We start from the raw sequence: 15,758 nt of genomic DNA, 5'->3' as shown, positions 1-15,758 counted from the left end.
TTGGCTTATGCTTTCAGCAGAGTAGTATGACTTTAGAGGTGGGGGGGTCAATTCTCATGAACTTTGAAACTGTGAGGTCACATACTCGCTGACAACTCAACCACCTGTTACCACACACACACACACACACACACACACACACACACACACACATATCTGCACCCTCACACCCACATCCACATTCACTTCATACCCACCTCCTGTGATTAGTCCAATTCAGCAGGGTTGTAGGTATTAGTTTGCATGGTCATTACACAATAAATACACTGTGTTATTTGCTTGTGCGTGTGTGTGCGTTTGTGTGTGTTGGTGTGTGGGTGTATACGTGAACCTTAGAGTTGTTCTTTCTCGCTGTGTCCTTTGGTGGTATTTTTAATTTCTCTGGAATCCAAAGCCTGTGGAACAACCCCAGTCTTTGACTGCTTTATCACAATTCCACTAGCACATGAGTGAGAAAACATTAGCATACAGTCCTCCACTCCTTGTTTAACAAGGAGATATTGTATTGTAATCATTGCAATAGTTTTAGTGGAAAGAAAAAGCTCACACACGTGCATTGACAATTGCCTTAATAAACAATACAAAATCAGTTAAATTAGTAAGTTATTGATTAAATATTAACATTGTGACATGAACAGATATATTTTATTTGGCTCAAAAAGGTCACAAAACATGTTAATGTCCTTGGCCAAAGGGCGTGCTGAAATAGCGCATGTTTGCAAAGAAAAGCTTTTCGGTCAAGTTCAGGGTTGGCTGTTACCTGACCCAGTCTAATGAGCAGAAGCAGGTGCATTGGGGTTTTAAGTGCGAAGGGTCACACAGCCCTTTATATACACATCTCTCCTCCCGTCCGCCTTCTCCCCGCTATATACAGAGACATCATGCGCAGTTAAGTCTGTGTCACCAAAGGAAAGATGTACTTCACCATGATGTCCAAACAGTGGCACCAAGCAAACGTTGGTCAAACCAGATGTAGAATATGTAGATCAGTCCATCATCCATCATTCTCCAACAGCTTTAAACTTGTGAGTCCAAAACTATCACTGGGATATGTCTCATGGGTCTTATCATGGTCATGATGTCATCATGTGAATATGCAACAGGCTCCTGGTGTGATGTGTAAAGGTTTGTGTGAAAAGAGCAGTGAAAAGGCCCTGTCTGTAGTGCATATTACTAGATGGACTTTAGCTTCATGTTTGTCATTCCAAAGACTTGATTGCAAAACACTGTCAGGCATGTAATGACAAAGAATTTAATTGATATAAGGGTTTTAGTCGATATATCCCATAAAAACAAGTTTAAAAGTGGTGTTCAGTAGCTCCATCCAAAGTAGGCCAGATCAAGGAGGCAATGTAGAATGCTGTGTGAGTATAATAGACTTCAGGGCCTCCTGCCAGGGGTTGAAGTGCCTGCTTTGAGTGTCTGGGCCAGCCCAGTTTCTGCCCAATCCATATTCAGTTCCGGTTCAGTCACTGGGTTTCATCGTTTGGACTCCTTATCCAAAGCAGCAAGGAGTTTCTCCCTTTAGTGACCAGTGCAGCTGCACATGCATGTCCTAGAGAACATACTTGAAAGATAAGAACCTGGTAAAATATTCCCTTTAGTTACAGAAACTCTGATAAGCTCTTCATGCTCACAGAAACTTGATCTGACACTCCTCTGCGTTTGTCCACAATTCAGCCTGATGCTTGTTCAGCATATGGATGATTAATTCGTAGAATGTTCTGAACCAAAAGGAACTTACACCCATCCCAGGGTGCCATTTTGTTTTCATGAGTCAAATTCAGCCCATGTGGGCAGTGACCTGCGAGGCCCCACCACCCGGCTGGCTACCTGCCAGTCCTAAAGTCCGAGAGTCAAACAAGAAGCCCTGCTGTCCCCCACTGAGCACACCCAGACTGTCCGTTAGAGTCCCGCTGGGAGACGAGCCAAGGAAGGGACTCTGATGATTGGCAGTGACAGCGGCGGCCATTTTATCAGGGCTGGCAGCGAGGCGTGGTGAGGGAGGGAATGTGTAACCGTACAGGCTGTAGGGCGGTGTGTGGAGGCGAAGCCCAGCGTAACCCTGAGGGGTGGGGTTGGATAGATAGCCAAGTTGAGAAGCTGGGAGAGGCAGGGAACAGAATCCTTCGCTTTCATACGCCGATGGACCTCTAGGAGGAGGGAACGGCTCCGGCGGTGTGCTATAACGATGGAGAGGGTGTGTGGGTCGGCTGCAGGTGTAGTCAGGTGGGCTGAGAGGGCAAACCTGGAAAGGTGAGGAGCACGGGGATGTGGAGAGCAGGTGAGGTGATGGTCCGACCCCTCCATGAGCTCCTGGTATACCTACAGAAACAAACTTTGGTTGTTGGTTTGTATGTCTAAAACAACTAGGTATCCGAAAACTCCTCCTAACTTTACCTTGCTTGGCCATGCCAGGGATGTCCTCAAATGTGAGTGATCGCAGAGATGGACGCCAGAATGCATAAGACTCCACCAAAGCCTCCAGACCCATCCTGCAAAACGTACATAAATGCACACGTTAACACACATACATCAGCATGGCTGATAAATCCTCACAAAAGTCATTGATGCCGCTGCAGCTGCTCTCTCCCAGCATGGCTCACTGGGTTGTACTTTACGCCAACCACCTGGTGGCCATCTTCGTTGCCCGTGGGGCCTCTCTTGCCGTCTCCATGGAGACCGCAGGTAATGAGGGGCATAAACGCCACGTTGCGATTGGCTGCTGCCAGCCGGGTGCTCAGAGGTAATTGCTTTCACACGGCTTTTACGGGCGAATCAGGACGCAGGAGCAGGAAGCCGCAGCAAGGATTTATGAGGTGGGACTCCCCTTCCCCCCAATCTGCGTCTCCCTCCTCCTCTAGGTGGGGCAGAGGGTTGCTGTGGCGGGGTAATGCGAGTGCTCTGTTACCCCTCGTTAGCGTGAGGATAAAAGTCCTCCCCCCTGCGGGGTTGTAGCCACGGTGATAATTTAGACAAGCTGCCCGGAGCGGTTCTGTGTGCTCCAAAGCAGCCTATCAGAGCAGAAGTTTATTTAGCAAACTGCTTAACTCTTCCTGTAATATTTAAGGGGAGGTTTTTTTTTTCGGCCTTCCTGAGTTTAACTTTTATAGGGTCAGCTGTCAGGGTTATCCAGTTTGCCATTCTCTACCTTCCTCCCTCTCAAATTTTCTGTCTCGCACGTTCCTTCGCCTCCTCTTTCCCCCTCCTGTCTAATGATTTCTGTGAGGCCTCAGGGGAGTGGCTGTTTGGAGACTGTTGGAGTTTTACTGCTGTGTTGTTTTAATGCTGTGTTTATATATGTTTAGAAATGTGTTTATACAGATTTTCTTCAGGACACTCTTGACTTTTATTATTTTGCTGTTGATGTTTATGTTCCCGTGGCTGGCTGGAATCTGACGCTCCATTTAGGTTAGCAGCCAAGGTTAGATTTTTCCCTCTCAAAGCATGTGCCTGTAACTATGCAAGTGCGTGATTAATGTGCCTTTAAAGTTAGCACATTTAAATGAAAATGCATTGCTGATTAATTTGGTGAAATTATAATATGTGCCACGTTTTGTCAGTTTAGTCAATTTCTTTACTGCCATTAAGAACAGATTTAATGAGAGGCTGTTGCACATTTTCCATTAGAAATAAATAAATAAATACATAGCTTTGCTCCCCATAAAATCTGACTGAAATAGCCGTGACAAAAACCACAACCAAGCCAGAATATAATGCAGTCATGCATCCCACATTACCCCTAATGCACTAGATAATGTGAAAATCTCTGTGGTTGAAATGAACTCACCGGTTTCTGCCAGAGTCTCTGAAGCCTTTGGCAAATGGGTTTCTGTCAATTTTCAGCCTTGTAATCTGAAAAGTAAAATAAGACTCTAATTATTTCCTAAAATGATGGTGATTATAAAGTCCATGATAGCATGTACTGTATAGTGGAATATTTTTTCTAGCCAATATGATTCTCTTCTTCAGTGAGATCTATAAATACATGTTCATGTGCATAGTTAGCTGACAATTGTGCTGCTTGTATGCATTGAATGTATGTGGGAATGCATGTATGTACTTGTGTGTGTACATACTTGAGTATGTGTGTGTTGTGTGCGTGTGCATGTTCGTTAATGTTTGCATGGCTGCCATGGGGCTGCCCAGGCAGTGGGTGGTGTTTAAGGTCCAGCTCTGTGACCCACATCCAAAAGGGACTTTTATAGGCATCGCCACCGTGTTCTAACTCAACCAACCCCATCTAACATCGTACTTCAAAGCTCACATTGATTGGTCCAGTGCAAAAATCCAGGGGAAAAAAACCCAGTAGCTTTTCTTTGTTGAATACATTGCTTTTGAAATTTGGTGGGCAAAATCCAGAAAATATGGGACACTCAAACAATGTAGAAATGTTCAAGTTAAAAAATCAGCGTTTCCTTGGTTGAACTGCCTAAACACTCTAAACCACAGGACCTTTCGCCCACTCTCTCTCCATTTTGCAAAACACACACACATGCATAGACATACACATACAGACCAGACAGAGGTGCAAAACATAAAATTCTTATAACACAGAAATTATTGAAACTGTTTTACTTTTTTACATCGTATAGTCCTGTTCTGTTTGTTACTCATTGCTGATGATATGCTCCATATGACCTGCAGAAATTTGTTTTAAACCCTTAAACCCTCAGTCATCACAAGCTAGTAACTACAAACAGTACAAAACTACAAAACAAACAACTGTATCTGTAGGCAACATGGCAGTTAGTGTAGCTCCTGCATGCTGGAAACATGTGGGTTTCTTCCTATGGCTATTTCAGCAAGTTTGGTTCATTCAGTGGTGTTAGTTTTAGAGTGGATGCAGTTGTGTGGAGGTCAGCTGTGCTACCTGTTGATTCTGATATGCTGTGACGGTGGTGAACACAGTCTCAGGGAAGGAGAAGGTGCGGGTGCCTTCCCCAGCAGGGATGGCTCTCACTGGGGATAACTCCTCTCCACACTCCTTACGGATTACATGGACCCGTGGCTGGTACTTGTGCATGGAGTGCAGAATGATCTGAACAGGGAGGGAAACATTTTTCTTTCAGGCTTAAATTACATTACAGAAATGTCATGTTATTCACAGCTATAACACACGATTGCTGGATAATAAATGTGCACACATGTGAACAAAGACACGCAACACACAAACATCAATATGTCATGTCAGAGGCCCCCAACTTGAAGGGAATTATAGAGCTTGCGAACAGAATTGTCTTTTTTTTAGATTGTAGTTGTACTCCTATAAGTAATTATTACAAAATGCTGCAGGCGTTTATTCTCTTGTAAAATCTAACTTTTTAATTAGGTTTAAATCACAAAACAAATATCTAAAATCAGAGTATTTAATTATATAGTCCTTTTATAACAGAGATAAAATACTGTTGAAGAGGCCCCAATCAGGTAAATACACCCATGAGTATCACAGACATATAATAACATTACAGAAATATTTTTCCAGACAGTCTTAGTTGTGGCACTTACATGTCCCTGGTCATCCAATTCGTTGTTGGTCAGTTTAAGTTTGTCAAAGCTGACCACCTGACGCATCCACGTCTCTCCTGAGGCCGGGGAGTCCGGGTGGATGTACACTCTGGGCGGCACAGGGGAGTCCGCATTCCCTGCTACCATCCACTTGGAACTGTGGTACACGTATCTTCAAATTCCACAAACACAATGTAGTAAATTAATTGTTTTTTCATCCTGCAATCCAGCCAATTTTACATGCACAATTGTGTGAAATGGCCAGGAAAAAAAAAACGGTGATTTTGTCACCAATGATCAGCAACAATCCCACATAAGTGATAGGCCTATGGAGACCTTTTTTTAAGAGAGAGAGAGAGAGAGAGAGAGAGAGAGAGAGAGAGAGAGAGAGAGAGAGAGATGATTGAATTTCAGTCAAAGGAATTATTATAGGAATTTATTTTATTTTTATTATAAAATAATTCCATCAAAACTGTATTTATCATTCAGCTCAGCATTGTAATCTGGTTGGCCAGCTTTCAACTGGCAGGAGATTATGCACATTGGAGCTTTTGTAAAGCATAGGCTATATAAAATATTTGTTATCAACTAAAAGGATCTAACACATATTTCTTGCATGATCTTATATGAATTTGTTAAACAAAGAGCCTGCAAAGTCAAATGTTGGTTTGCTTTTCAAGCAGCCCTAAAGCATTTTTTTTTTTTACTATTTTAGTTAACCTAACTTAAATATCCTAGCTTCAAACAATGTAAATACATATCGTAGGCTATATAAGTCTAATGGCCTTCAGCTAGAAACACAGCACCTAATTAGTTCCTCATCTGGTTGAAAGTGTGTTCATCACCTGCTGTTAAGCGTTTGGTTAAAAACCTGCAGACTCTCCTTCCTCCACATCGCGCTCGCCTGCAGCTCTTCAGTGTGTATATGAGCCCAACATTTCACTGTACTAAATGCCGAATAACATGTCCTCTTGGATGTCACTCATCACTCTGCCGCGCCGCTAACAATGTGTTCACATATAAACGGGTTCTGAAAGTTTGAAATGATAGACCTACAGTGTATTGCGTGCAAAGACTTGGCTGCATTGACGCCGTTGCAATACCACGCTGTTTTATTCTGCATCATAACGACATTTGTTGGTTTGACCTTCCAGGGTGGAGAGGTGAGGCATCCAAAAGGCCTCTTCCAAAAGGGAAGGTAAAACCGCCGTGACAAAACACCGGTGCCAAGCGCCGTTTGTGGAGACAGAAATGGGTTGCACAACTGAAAAATATTGAGTTATCCCAGGAACATTGTATAGAGTCTAAATCGAGATTACATGTTGACGAAAATTAGGCCTAGTGTAATATTCCCGTTTCTGTAAAACATGCCTCTTAGGTTATAGGCCACTGATGCAATCGTTGCACCCTATTAGCTTTGGTATTCCTATCATCTAGTCTTAGTACTTTTGTAAAATGTCGTTTTAAAATTAATAAATGGATCAAAATGTTTCATAAAGTCTTTTTTTGCATACGGTTGCGGAGTGTGCATGTGTGTCTTACCTATATCGTTTGTTGTCCACGGGGATTATATCCATGGCAATGTAATACTGCTGATGTGGGTCCAAGCCCGAAATCTTGACACGCATTGCGGGGAACATCCGCCTGACAGGAAAACCAAATAAATCATCTGCATTGGAGATTTCAGCTCAATTAAATGCTACATGAGTTTGCAACACCAAGTCAGTATTATTTGATAACAATCATCTACATCATCATCATCATCAACATCTTAATAAAAATAATAATAATATAGGCCTATATTATTATCAATTCTGCCTACTTCCATAATTATCTAGTTCAAAGCCTTCTTTTGTAGCTGATTTGCTCTTATCTCGTTATTAAATCTTTCGTATTTAATAGTTTATGCATGTTTCCATAGGCTGTAGACATATCTTCCTTTCCCTAGCCTATATTGTGTAGTATAATGTATAATTCTTTATTTAGCAAACTCTCATTCTTTATTTAGCAAACTCTCAGCGCGTCATTTTTTCCTCCCTAACATTAGGCGCTCCATTTCCATTTGAACTCTGTTTTACCGTCCAGCCTTGGTTATGATCATTTCCGTGCCAATCTCGTGGAACCGTTTCCACAGGTCTGATCCCTGCAGGTCCACGCGGGTCTCTTCTCCGGAGCCGGTTACCGGCGCCGTGCACAGAGCTGCGGGCTGCGGGCTCTCCAGCAGTGCGTCCTCGCTCTCTGCTGCACCGGAAAGAGGCAAGATTATCACGTTTTAATAGTAGCACACACATCCAAGTCAAGCAGTATCCACTTATAAGCTGTTACTTTTCTAGGCTTTTTGTCCTGTGACTCATAAGACTAAATGCTGAATACAAACAATAGCCTTCATTTCAACAGCACACAAACGTTACAGCAACGAACTCCCTATTACATGATACCAAGACCGTTACTGTGTAAAGCACGTTTTGCATTTTACATGAATATGAATTATTATTACTGCAATTATCCCTGTGAATATTGTAATGATGAAAACGTGCAGAATCCCACGAAAAGGTTACACATTTTACACACTGCAAGTTATTTTCATTTCAGTGACCTAAAAATGCATTATGATTTAATTCATTAAATTCTTGAATACTGGTGGTACACAGAAAGCTCGGGATTTGTATGAATAGTATGGTTATATGGCAAGTTTACTGCAGGCCTACACTCATTACTGAACTCCAATTCAAATCCGAATATATAATGATTTTCATTATGGAGTACATGAGTTTAAATCTATGTTTTAATATTGAGGATATTTTTCGAGGAGTGTTTATGTGCCTCATCGCTGTTGTTATTTTTGCTATTAAACACGGGCCTTGCCAGGTGGTGGGAATTTATGGACATTAGACATGGGCCTAACAAGCCATACTAACAAAAAGAAATCATCAGCCAAATGCATTTTAAACTTGTAGCAGACTGAAATCCTAATTTGTCAGGACAAGTCGGTGTACGCTTTCTGCAGACCTCTAAGCATCCTTTCCGCGGCAGTTGCCCTGCCTTTATACGCTGCTAATTGGCGTGTTTATGATTGCAACACAACTCATAAAGCGTCTCACATTAGTCACACTCACACCGCTCATATTTACTAGACCAGGGCCATGATATGATCTCACATAATATCCACTGTGTGGCTCTGACCGAAGCCTATTGGCCGTTTTGCTTTATAATCTGCATATTTTGCATCATATTACTGAATTTTCCTCGGCAATAAGCAGAAGAAAGCATGCATAACTCTGGTGAAAAGAAGTGTGCTGCTTATTATATTAAAAAAAAGAAATTTCAGCGAATAGCGAAGAGTTTTTTTTTTCCTTAAAAAAAAGAGGATATTAAAAGCGCATAATTAATAATTGCTACATACGACAATCAGTAAAAAGCTCTGCAAACAATTCTACTGCAAAAAGAAAGTAGGCTGTGGTGTAACATTTTCACCTTTATAGTAGGCTAGTAGGATATCATACTAATTTGGTAATGTTGCCTTTTCAAGAGCATATTTTATGCAATCATTGTTATTATAGGTCATGTTATTACGCTATTACTATTTGCCTTGTAGGCTTTCTTTGTTACTTACGGGATCCGTCACTTGCACATTCTGCCTCACTGCCCCGGTCGCTGGTGGACGCTCTGTCTGCCCGCGGCCCCGGGCTCCCGGTTAGATCAGAAGCGTCAGTTCCGTCCTCGTAGCCGGGGGACACGGCATCCTCTCGGGCCGTCCTGCGTCTCTTTTCGGCTCCGATCAGCGCCTCTACCGAGAATGCATGCGCCTTGACACTGAGCGCGCACGGGGACCGCCGCTTCTCTGCCATTTCTCTCGGTCTCGGGACAGAGGAAGGAGACGGCGTCACGAGTTTGCACGGAGCAAGAAAAGTTCAAAACACAGACAGTCGCCAAAAAAGGGATTCCACGATGACAGTCCGGTGCTCTCGGTGCGACTGGTTTGTCCGCCCTAGAGCCGGACAGCAGAAGAAACGGAGAGAGCCCAAAGGAACTGTGGTAATGTCTCCGTTATCCGTGAGAGCCGTGCGGACTTTTGGAGAGTGTCAACAACCAGAGCTTAGAGGAGAGTCGGAGAAGAGAACCTGTCAATCACAACGCAGGGCAACCAATCACGAGTAATCACAGCCCCCCGGAACTTTTCCCTGGTCCCGCCCGCTGTGGGGGCCGCTCGTGCCGCCTTATGTGGTAAAAGTAAAGCTGGTGATTGAATGTCTGCAGGCGAAGGAGCGCGAGGAGCGTCTCTCTGGGGCATTGCTGCATTTTCACACACCGGCCCGACATGCTTTGCATATCTGGTCATTAGAAGCCTACCTGCTGCACGGTGGCCACTTGTGGAAATAAGCATTTGTTACAGCACTTGTTCCCCAAAGGAAATGTCTGAAATTGGGTTTCGTGATGTGATAATAGTTACAATAAACGATCAATACCTGTACTAGGCCTATAAAAATAAAATAAGTTCAAAATGTATATTTTCCTTTTTGTGCCCTTCAAAAGGCATCTTTAAAAAATCTGAATTCAATGAAATGTGTGTGTGAACAGAAACATTCAAGTCAATCTGAGAAGCTGTATTTAATAAACCAAATTAATGTTAACATTATGAGGTTGTTAGGGTATACCTTTATGAAATATTAGTAACAATATCATTGATTTCAATGTCCAAACTAATTTCTGTCTTTGTTTCACTGCACACAACACAAATGTTACAATCCCCTGAGAAGCTGTAACTGCATATATAGTTGTTTATCACAACCTCTTATAGGCTAATGCATTGTTTAAACATAGCCTAACCAAGTCTTAGCCTATACATAAATGTAAGTATACATATTAACCTATTATTATTACAGATTATTAAAATTAAAGAAGTATCTTAAAATATGTCAATTTAATTAGAATTAATTATCATTTCAGTCCTTCAGTGCTAGTTATAGTTATTGGTTTGAAAATTAAGTAATAACATATTCCAACGTCTACTTGAGTCAATAAATAAAGTGGATATGGAGTAGGCCATAGCCATGATTAAGTTATGATGCAAGATGCTACAGCAGCTGATGTGAGCTGAGAGATGAGTTGGATTCTCTCGCACGTTTAGAAATAATCTTTCACACTTTCAAGGCTGCGTAATTGAGCGTGTGGTCACGCGGGGAATGCGTGTTAGGGTGGGTGCGTGTGGGGGCAATAACATATGGAGGGGGAGAGCCTGCAGCTATAAATAAACAAGGCAGTGAGGTCTGTGTGCGCGCGCGTGCGGGTTTCTCAAACTGACAGTTGATTTCTTGTAATTCCTGACCTGTTAAGAGTAAGTATACACATTCTAATGAGCACACAGCCGAACACGCATATTTCTTTCTTAATGGACCAACCGATGCCTTAATTATTCTGCCAATGTGCTGCTTAGCAACTTTTAAATTGTTTGACGGAATTATTGCATTCGAGGTGTGAAATGCCATTATTGACATAAGGATTTAATTGTTTTTTTAAAGTTCCTTATTTGCTTTATTGATGTTTCCTCCGCTAAAATCATTGCAAAGCTCAAGGCCTCTTGCGGCTTGTCGGTTAAATAAACAACACGTCGTCATCGTTTATTGGCACAATATCAGTACAAATGAGTGGACGTGAAGGGGAAGGTCTGTGCTCATATCCATGTGGTTTATCAGATCAAAAGCCTTGAGTTTCACTTCCCGTGGGCATTGAACAACGTTATATTTCTTTATAGCTCCGTGAGAATTAAATAGGTTACGTTCTGTTTGAAAAATATGTTAGTTTCGATTCGACGTACAGCTGCATGACTTATCTTTGCATTTGCATAAACTGCCTCTAAACTTTTACAACAGAAATGCTTTCTCTCATATGTGTGGCCTGTGCCTACAATCAAAAGACAGATTTAGTAATAGCACAACTTTAGTGATTTGTTTCCTATTAGCAAATTCTGTTTTACAAGCACCTATATAAACCAAATCCTTATGTTTAATAATATTTTAGCTAAATAGCTTGTATTTTATTTTTATAAATGTTTAAGCAGAATTTATAACTGGTGTTAAATTTAATATTAGAGTTTCAAAACAGGCAATTAAAGTAAGCTATTAACCATAGTTATACAATTAAAAATAATAATAATAATAAAAATAATAATAATTATCATTATTATTATTATTGTCTCACAATGTAGCCTATTATTATATTATTTTCTATAATTCTGTCCTCTTTCATAAACATGAAGCTCTCGTGCCTTAGGAATAATGGATCATTACCAGAATACCCAGGACTCTGGATCTAATTAGGCCCACCACTTTAATCGAACAACTGTTACTTGACGCAGTTTCATTACAATCATTTGAACCATTGGCTTCAATAGGTTCTCACAAGAAAAACATTTTCGTTGCAACGATGTCTTGTCCAGATTTATAGATAGCCAACCTGAGGTTTGTGTAATAAAATCACATAGGCCTTTTAATTTTGTTTAAATTTTTTTCTTTCGTTAGCAGGTGCACTAGTCCTTGCTCCGAGACGATCGCTGTGCCATCTGCCGCTGGTGTACAATTCTTTAATACGGTTTAATAACCTATAGGCTAAATAGTCAAATTTAGGTTCTCAGAAGGATTATAAAGTCGCACAGCACAACTGTACAGGGATATGGCTGCAGAATACAGTGACAAAGAAAATACCGTTGACTCACTAAAACATGTGTGTTCACCAGAGGTATGACTGCACATAAAGCTATTGTGGACAACCTGTCGGGTGTCTAACATCTAGAAACAAAGTAACTCCTGGAGACCTATGGCCAAGATGACGGAAAGCATTCTGAGGTTGCTTAATGTGGGATTGTGGACTAAATTTATTTGGACCTTTGAAAATATATAAGGTCATTTTTTAGTGGGTTTAAGGATTCGCAGTCTTCCTCTGTAGTCGCATTGCTCTAAAAGTAGTGGGAAGCTCTCTGTCGCCGATCATTTCTGTAGAATCCTATATGGATTTACCAGTCTGGAAGCTATATCCTTTGTAATGAAACTAGGTGCGTTTTGCACATCAGTAACTGGAAAAAAAAATCTTGGGCATTAAATGTGTTTTATTTCTTTTTTTTTTTTTTTGTAGGCCTAGGCCTATGTGTATTCATTTCGTTCAGGCTGCGTGAGTAAGACCATAGGCTACTAGTTCTGCTGCATCAGTTCTGTTTAGCGTCTCAGTCTGTCAGCGCCTGAACTAGACTGGATAAACTACTGAACGTGGGGTGTAAGCTAAGCATTAGCCGGCAGCCTTTATCCATGTATGGAAAATCTAAGATAGGCTGTTTTTGTTAAACAAGTGTAAATCACAGGTTGCCCACAGCAGGCTCCCCTTCCATTCATGAAACTGAGCGTGTGCTGCTGCTCCACTGTAATTGGCTCGGGCTGTTGTTTCGATTTATTACTACGTAGTCTTAAAACACCATTTTGTGTGATATTGAACACTTAAGTGGATAATTAACTCTAACTAAATTTATTAAAAACGAATTGACGTTTAACAGATAGGCTAATATTTATTGAGTCCAATGAAAATATCGCCTGCTAGACTACATTTTTATAATTTTGTCTAGCAATAGGTTGTTCAGGCGACACAACTTCAAACGGTAACTAGCACTTGCTTGCGAGTTAGCCTCAAATTATACGATCGCATGCATGTGCATGTTTAGTGGCTGTGGGCGTAATTTAGCCAATCAGAGCCCGGGCCGTTTACTCACGTGTCGTTTTAAAACTACATTTTGTCACTCAAAGGCGTGACCCACTGCGCACCGAATAGGCTGTTTATTAAAAACCTTTGACATAATTTAGGCTACCTGTGAGCTTTGAAGGGATGCAGGGTTGGGTAGAAGTGCCGGAGCAGGGGAGTCTGGGTAATACATTGTTAACAGTTATTTAGCGCGTGCTAATGGGCATGTGGATCACTGCCAGGGCTTTTATGGCGGAAGTGGCAGAGTGCACTAGTGTGGGTCTCTCTCTCTCTGTTATGTGTGTGTGTGAGAGAGAGTCTACATACAGTACAGCAGACCTAAAAGTGCTTTTTAAAGGTTTCAGAAGTGGTACCCTTCCAAAGTTTTGTAATGTGTCATTTTAATCTTTCCTGAGGACAAGGTGGTTTAGTCCTTCAACTGATTGGAGGAAAGAGTCAAACGGCCAACAGAGACAGTGATAAACACACAGAGAAATGCAGCATCCAGCCATCTGCCTTCCCGCAGATTCAGGGGACCCCCACCATCCTTGCTGCCCGTCCTGGGGGGCCGAATCCCAGACAAGAACTGCCGGATCCTCTGTATGGCTCCATTGGGAGAGTCATAACTTGAACCCCATGCTATCTGCAGTTGTGCCAATACTGCAAAGCAAACGGCAGGGGCCCCTGCGAGCATATCCTGCTTATGCTGGCCCAGAGTCACTCGTCATCCGAGTGAAGTGACCCCTGCTCTCTTTCATAAAGTTAACCTTCCATTGAAAACGTGGTATTTACTGACGCGCTTGATAGAAATTGATGGATGTATGACATTTATTGAATTTTTTTACGAGCCGGTTCTGGTCGTGACGCCGTTTATTCAGGCCTCTGTGCGCCTCGGATGTTATTCAAGTTGAACTCCTGCTCTGGCTGCAATAACTAGTCTCATACACACAAGCACATATGCACACACAGAGACACACATAGACAGACAGAAAGAGAGACACACAGATGACTAAAGCTTTGTGCAACTCTGAGTTACAGCCTGAAACTGCTGGACTGGTGTTGTATTCATCCTTTTATTCACAGATCAAAAATGCTTTGCTGAGCTAGGCCAAGTCTTCACTACACAGCCTATCACATCGTTATTTTGATGAGACCAAACTGAAATACATTTAGGACAATTCTTTCACTGTCCATAAATAAGTCCTATCAATGCCAAAAGTATTAGGGTTTAACAAAACTGTCAAAACTGGGACAATGGTGAGAAATAAAGGCAAGGAGAAATTGCAATTAGTATGCAGTCCATGTGTAATAATTTTTAATCCATTAGATTTGAAGTAATTTACACCTAAACTTGCTGGACATTAACTTTTTTAAAATCACACGTGTGTGCTAATGCGATCACTTTATGCAGCAGCCACAGTAAAGCTCAGAGACACATTTTCTGAGACACAAACTGGCGGTTTGAAACATCTCAGTTATTTCAAAAGAAAGCAAACAGGCAAATACAGCCCGTCCTACATTTTATCGTTTTCTCATTTTTTGGAGAAACATTAAATGTTTAAAGAGAATGAAACATTATTGTTCCTCACAGTGATCAACAGATGTAATGATTCTGGTATTTACTGTCATTTTTAACTGTTGTGAATACTGTTTTTCATTTGGGTTATGGGTTGAGAAGGGAGGACCTTGTTCAATTGAATAGGCAGTGAAAAGACCTTCACACTGTTCTGTATGTTCTGGTGTTGTTAGTGATACAGTATGTTTGAGGGGATTTCTGAACAGCATATCCAGTATGTGGAGAAAAGGTCTGTGCATTTGAAAGAGAGAGAGAGAGGGTTGCAGAGAAGGCAGGAGACAAAAGTGAAAAGGAAGTGAGTGATACGGACAATAGGAAGATAAACTTTGGTGAGATGCAGTTACGTTTTGGTATTCAGTCCTAATCTTCACAGGCCATGGCTGTATATCTAATAATCTGCTGCACTGGGACGGTCTGGAGCTCAAGCGTTTGGATTCAAGCTGTTGAGAATCCAGGATAGTATTTCCAAACTATTGCACAATGACTGAACCAGTGTTTAATGTCTGGAAGCACTGGCATATTGAACATCCTCTGAAGCCCTAGACTTCAGCTGGATCTTTTTCTCTTTTTAGAAAGCCTTTGCCTCCACAGTGGAAACAGAATGATTCCTGTAGCAGTAGGCAAGGGCAGGCTTATTTGGAGGTCCAAATGACAAGCTTATTTGTTGGCTCATCATACGTGCAGTTTGATGCTTGTTTCAAGGTTAAACATTTTACATTTCTGGTACTCGGAAACACTGTATTGTGGAGATGGACTGTAGAGTTATTAAGACAAGTTAGAAACCAGGCGTGATTTTTTTCAAGGTAAAAAGAGGGAGCCAGAGGTTGCTTAGGTGTTATTATCAGGAGAGATTTATTTCGTATTCTGGTTTAAAAATGTCTACAAAAACACATTGTCTCTGGTTGTAACACAAATGACTCTCTTGGTAAAAAGGTGAAGGCGCTTCTGTGGG

General features: G+C 41.5%; 1 protein-coding gene across 1 annotated transcript; it reads right to left on the bottom strand.

Moving 5' to 3' along the window:
* Positions 1-626: 626 nt before the first annotated feature.
* Positions 627-9,569, bottom strand: tbx18 (T-box transcription factor 18). The gene is made up of 8 exons (XM_046060754.1): positions 9,122-9,569; positions 7,587-7,749; positions 7,051-7,152; positions 5,509-5,680; positions 4,874-5,041; positions 3,791-3,855; positions 2,401-2,495; positions 627-2,325 (listed from the first exon to the last, which is right to left on the bottom strand). The coding sequence occupies exons 1-8, from the start codon at positions 9,354-9,356 to the stop codon at positions 1,784-1,786; spliced, it is 1,542 nt and encodes a 513-aa protein (XP_045916710.1). The 5' UTR covers positions 9,357-9,569; the 3' UTR covers positions 627-1,783.
* Positions 9,570-15,758: the final 6,189 nt, after the last annotated feature.

Source organism: Micropterus dolomieu, linkage group LG10 (assembly GCF_021292245.1).
Source record: "Micropterus dolomieu isolate WLL.071019.BEF.003 ecotype Adirondacks linkage group LG10, ASM2129224v1, whole genome shotgun sequence".
NCBI classification, from domain to species: domain Eukaryota; kingdom Metazoa; phylum Chordata; class Actinopteri; order Centrarchiformes; family Centrarchidae; genus Micropterus; species Micropterus dolomieu.
The sequence above is the reverse complement of the archived record's forward strand: the minus strand, read 5'-3'. Positions and strand labels throughout refer to the sequence as shown.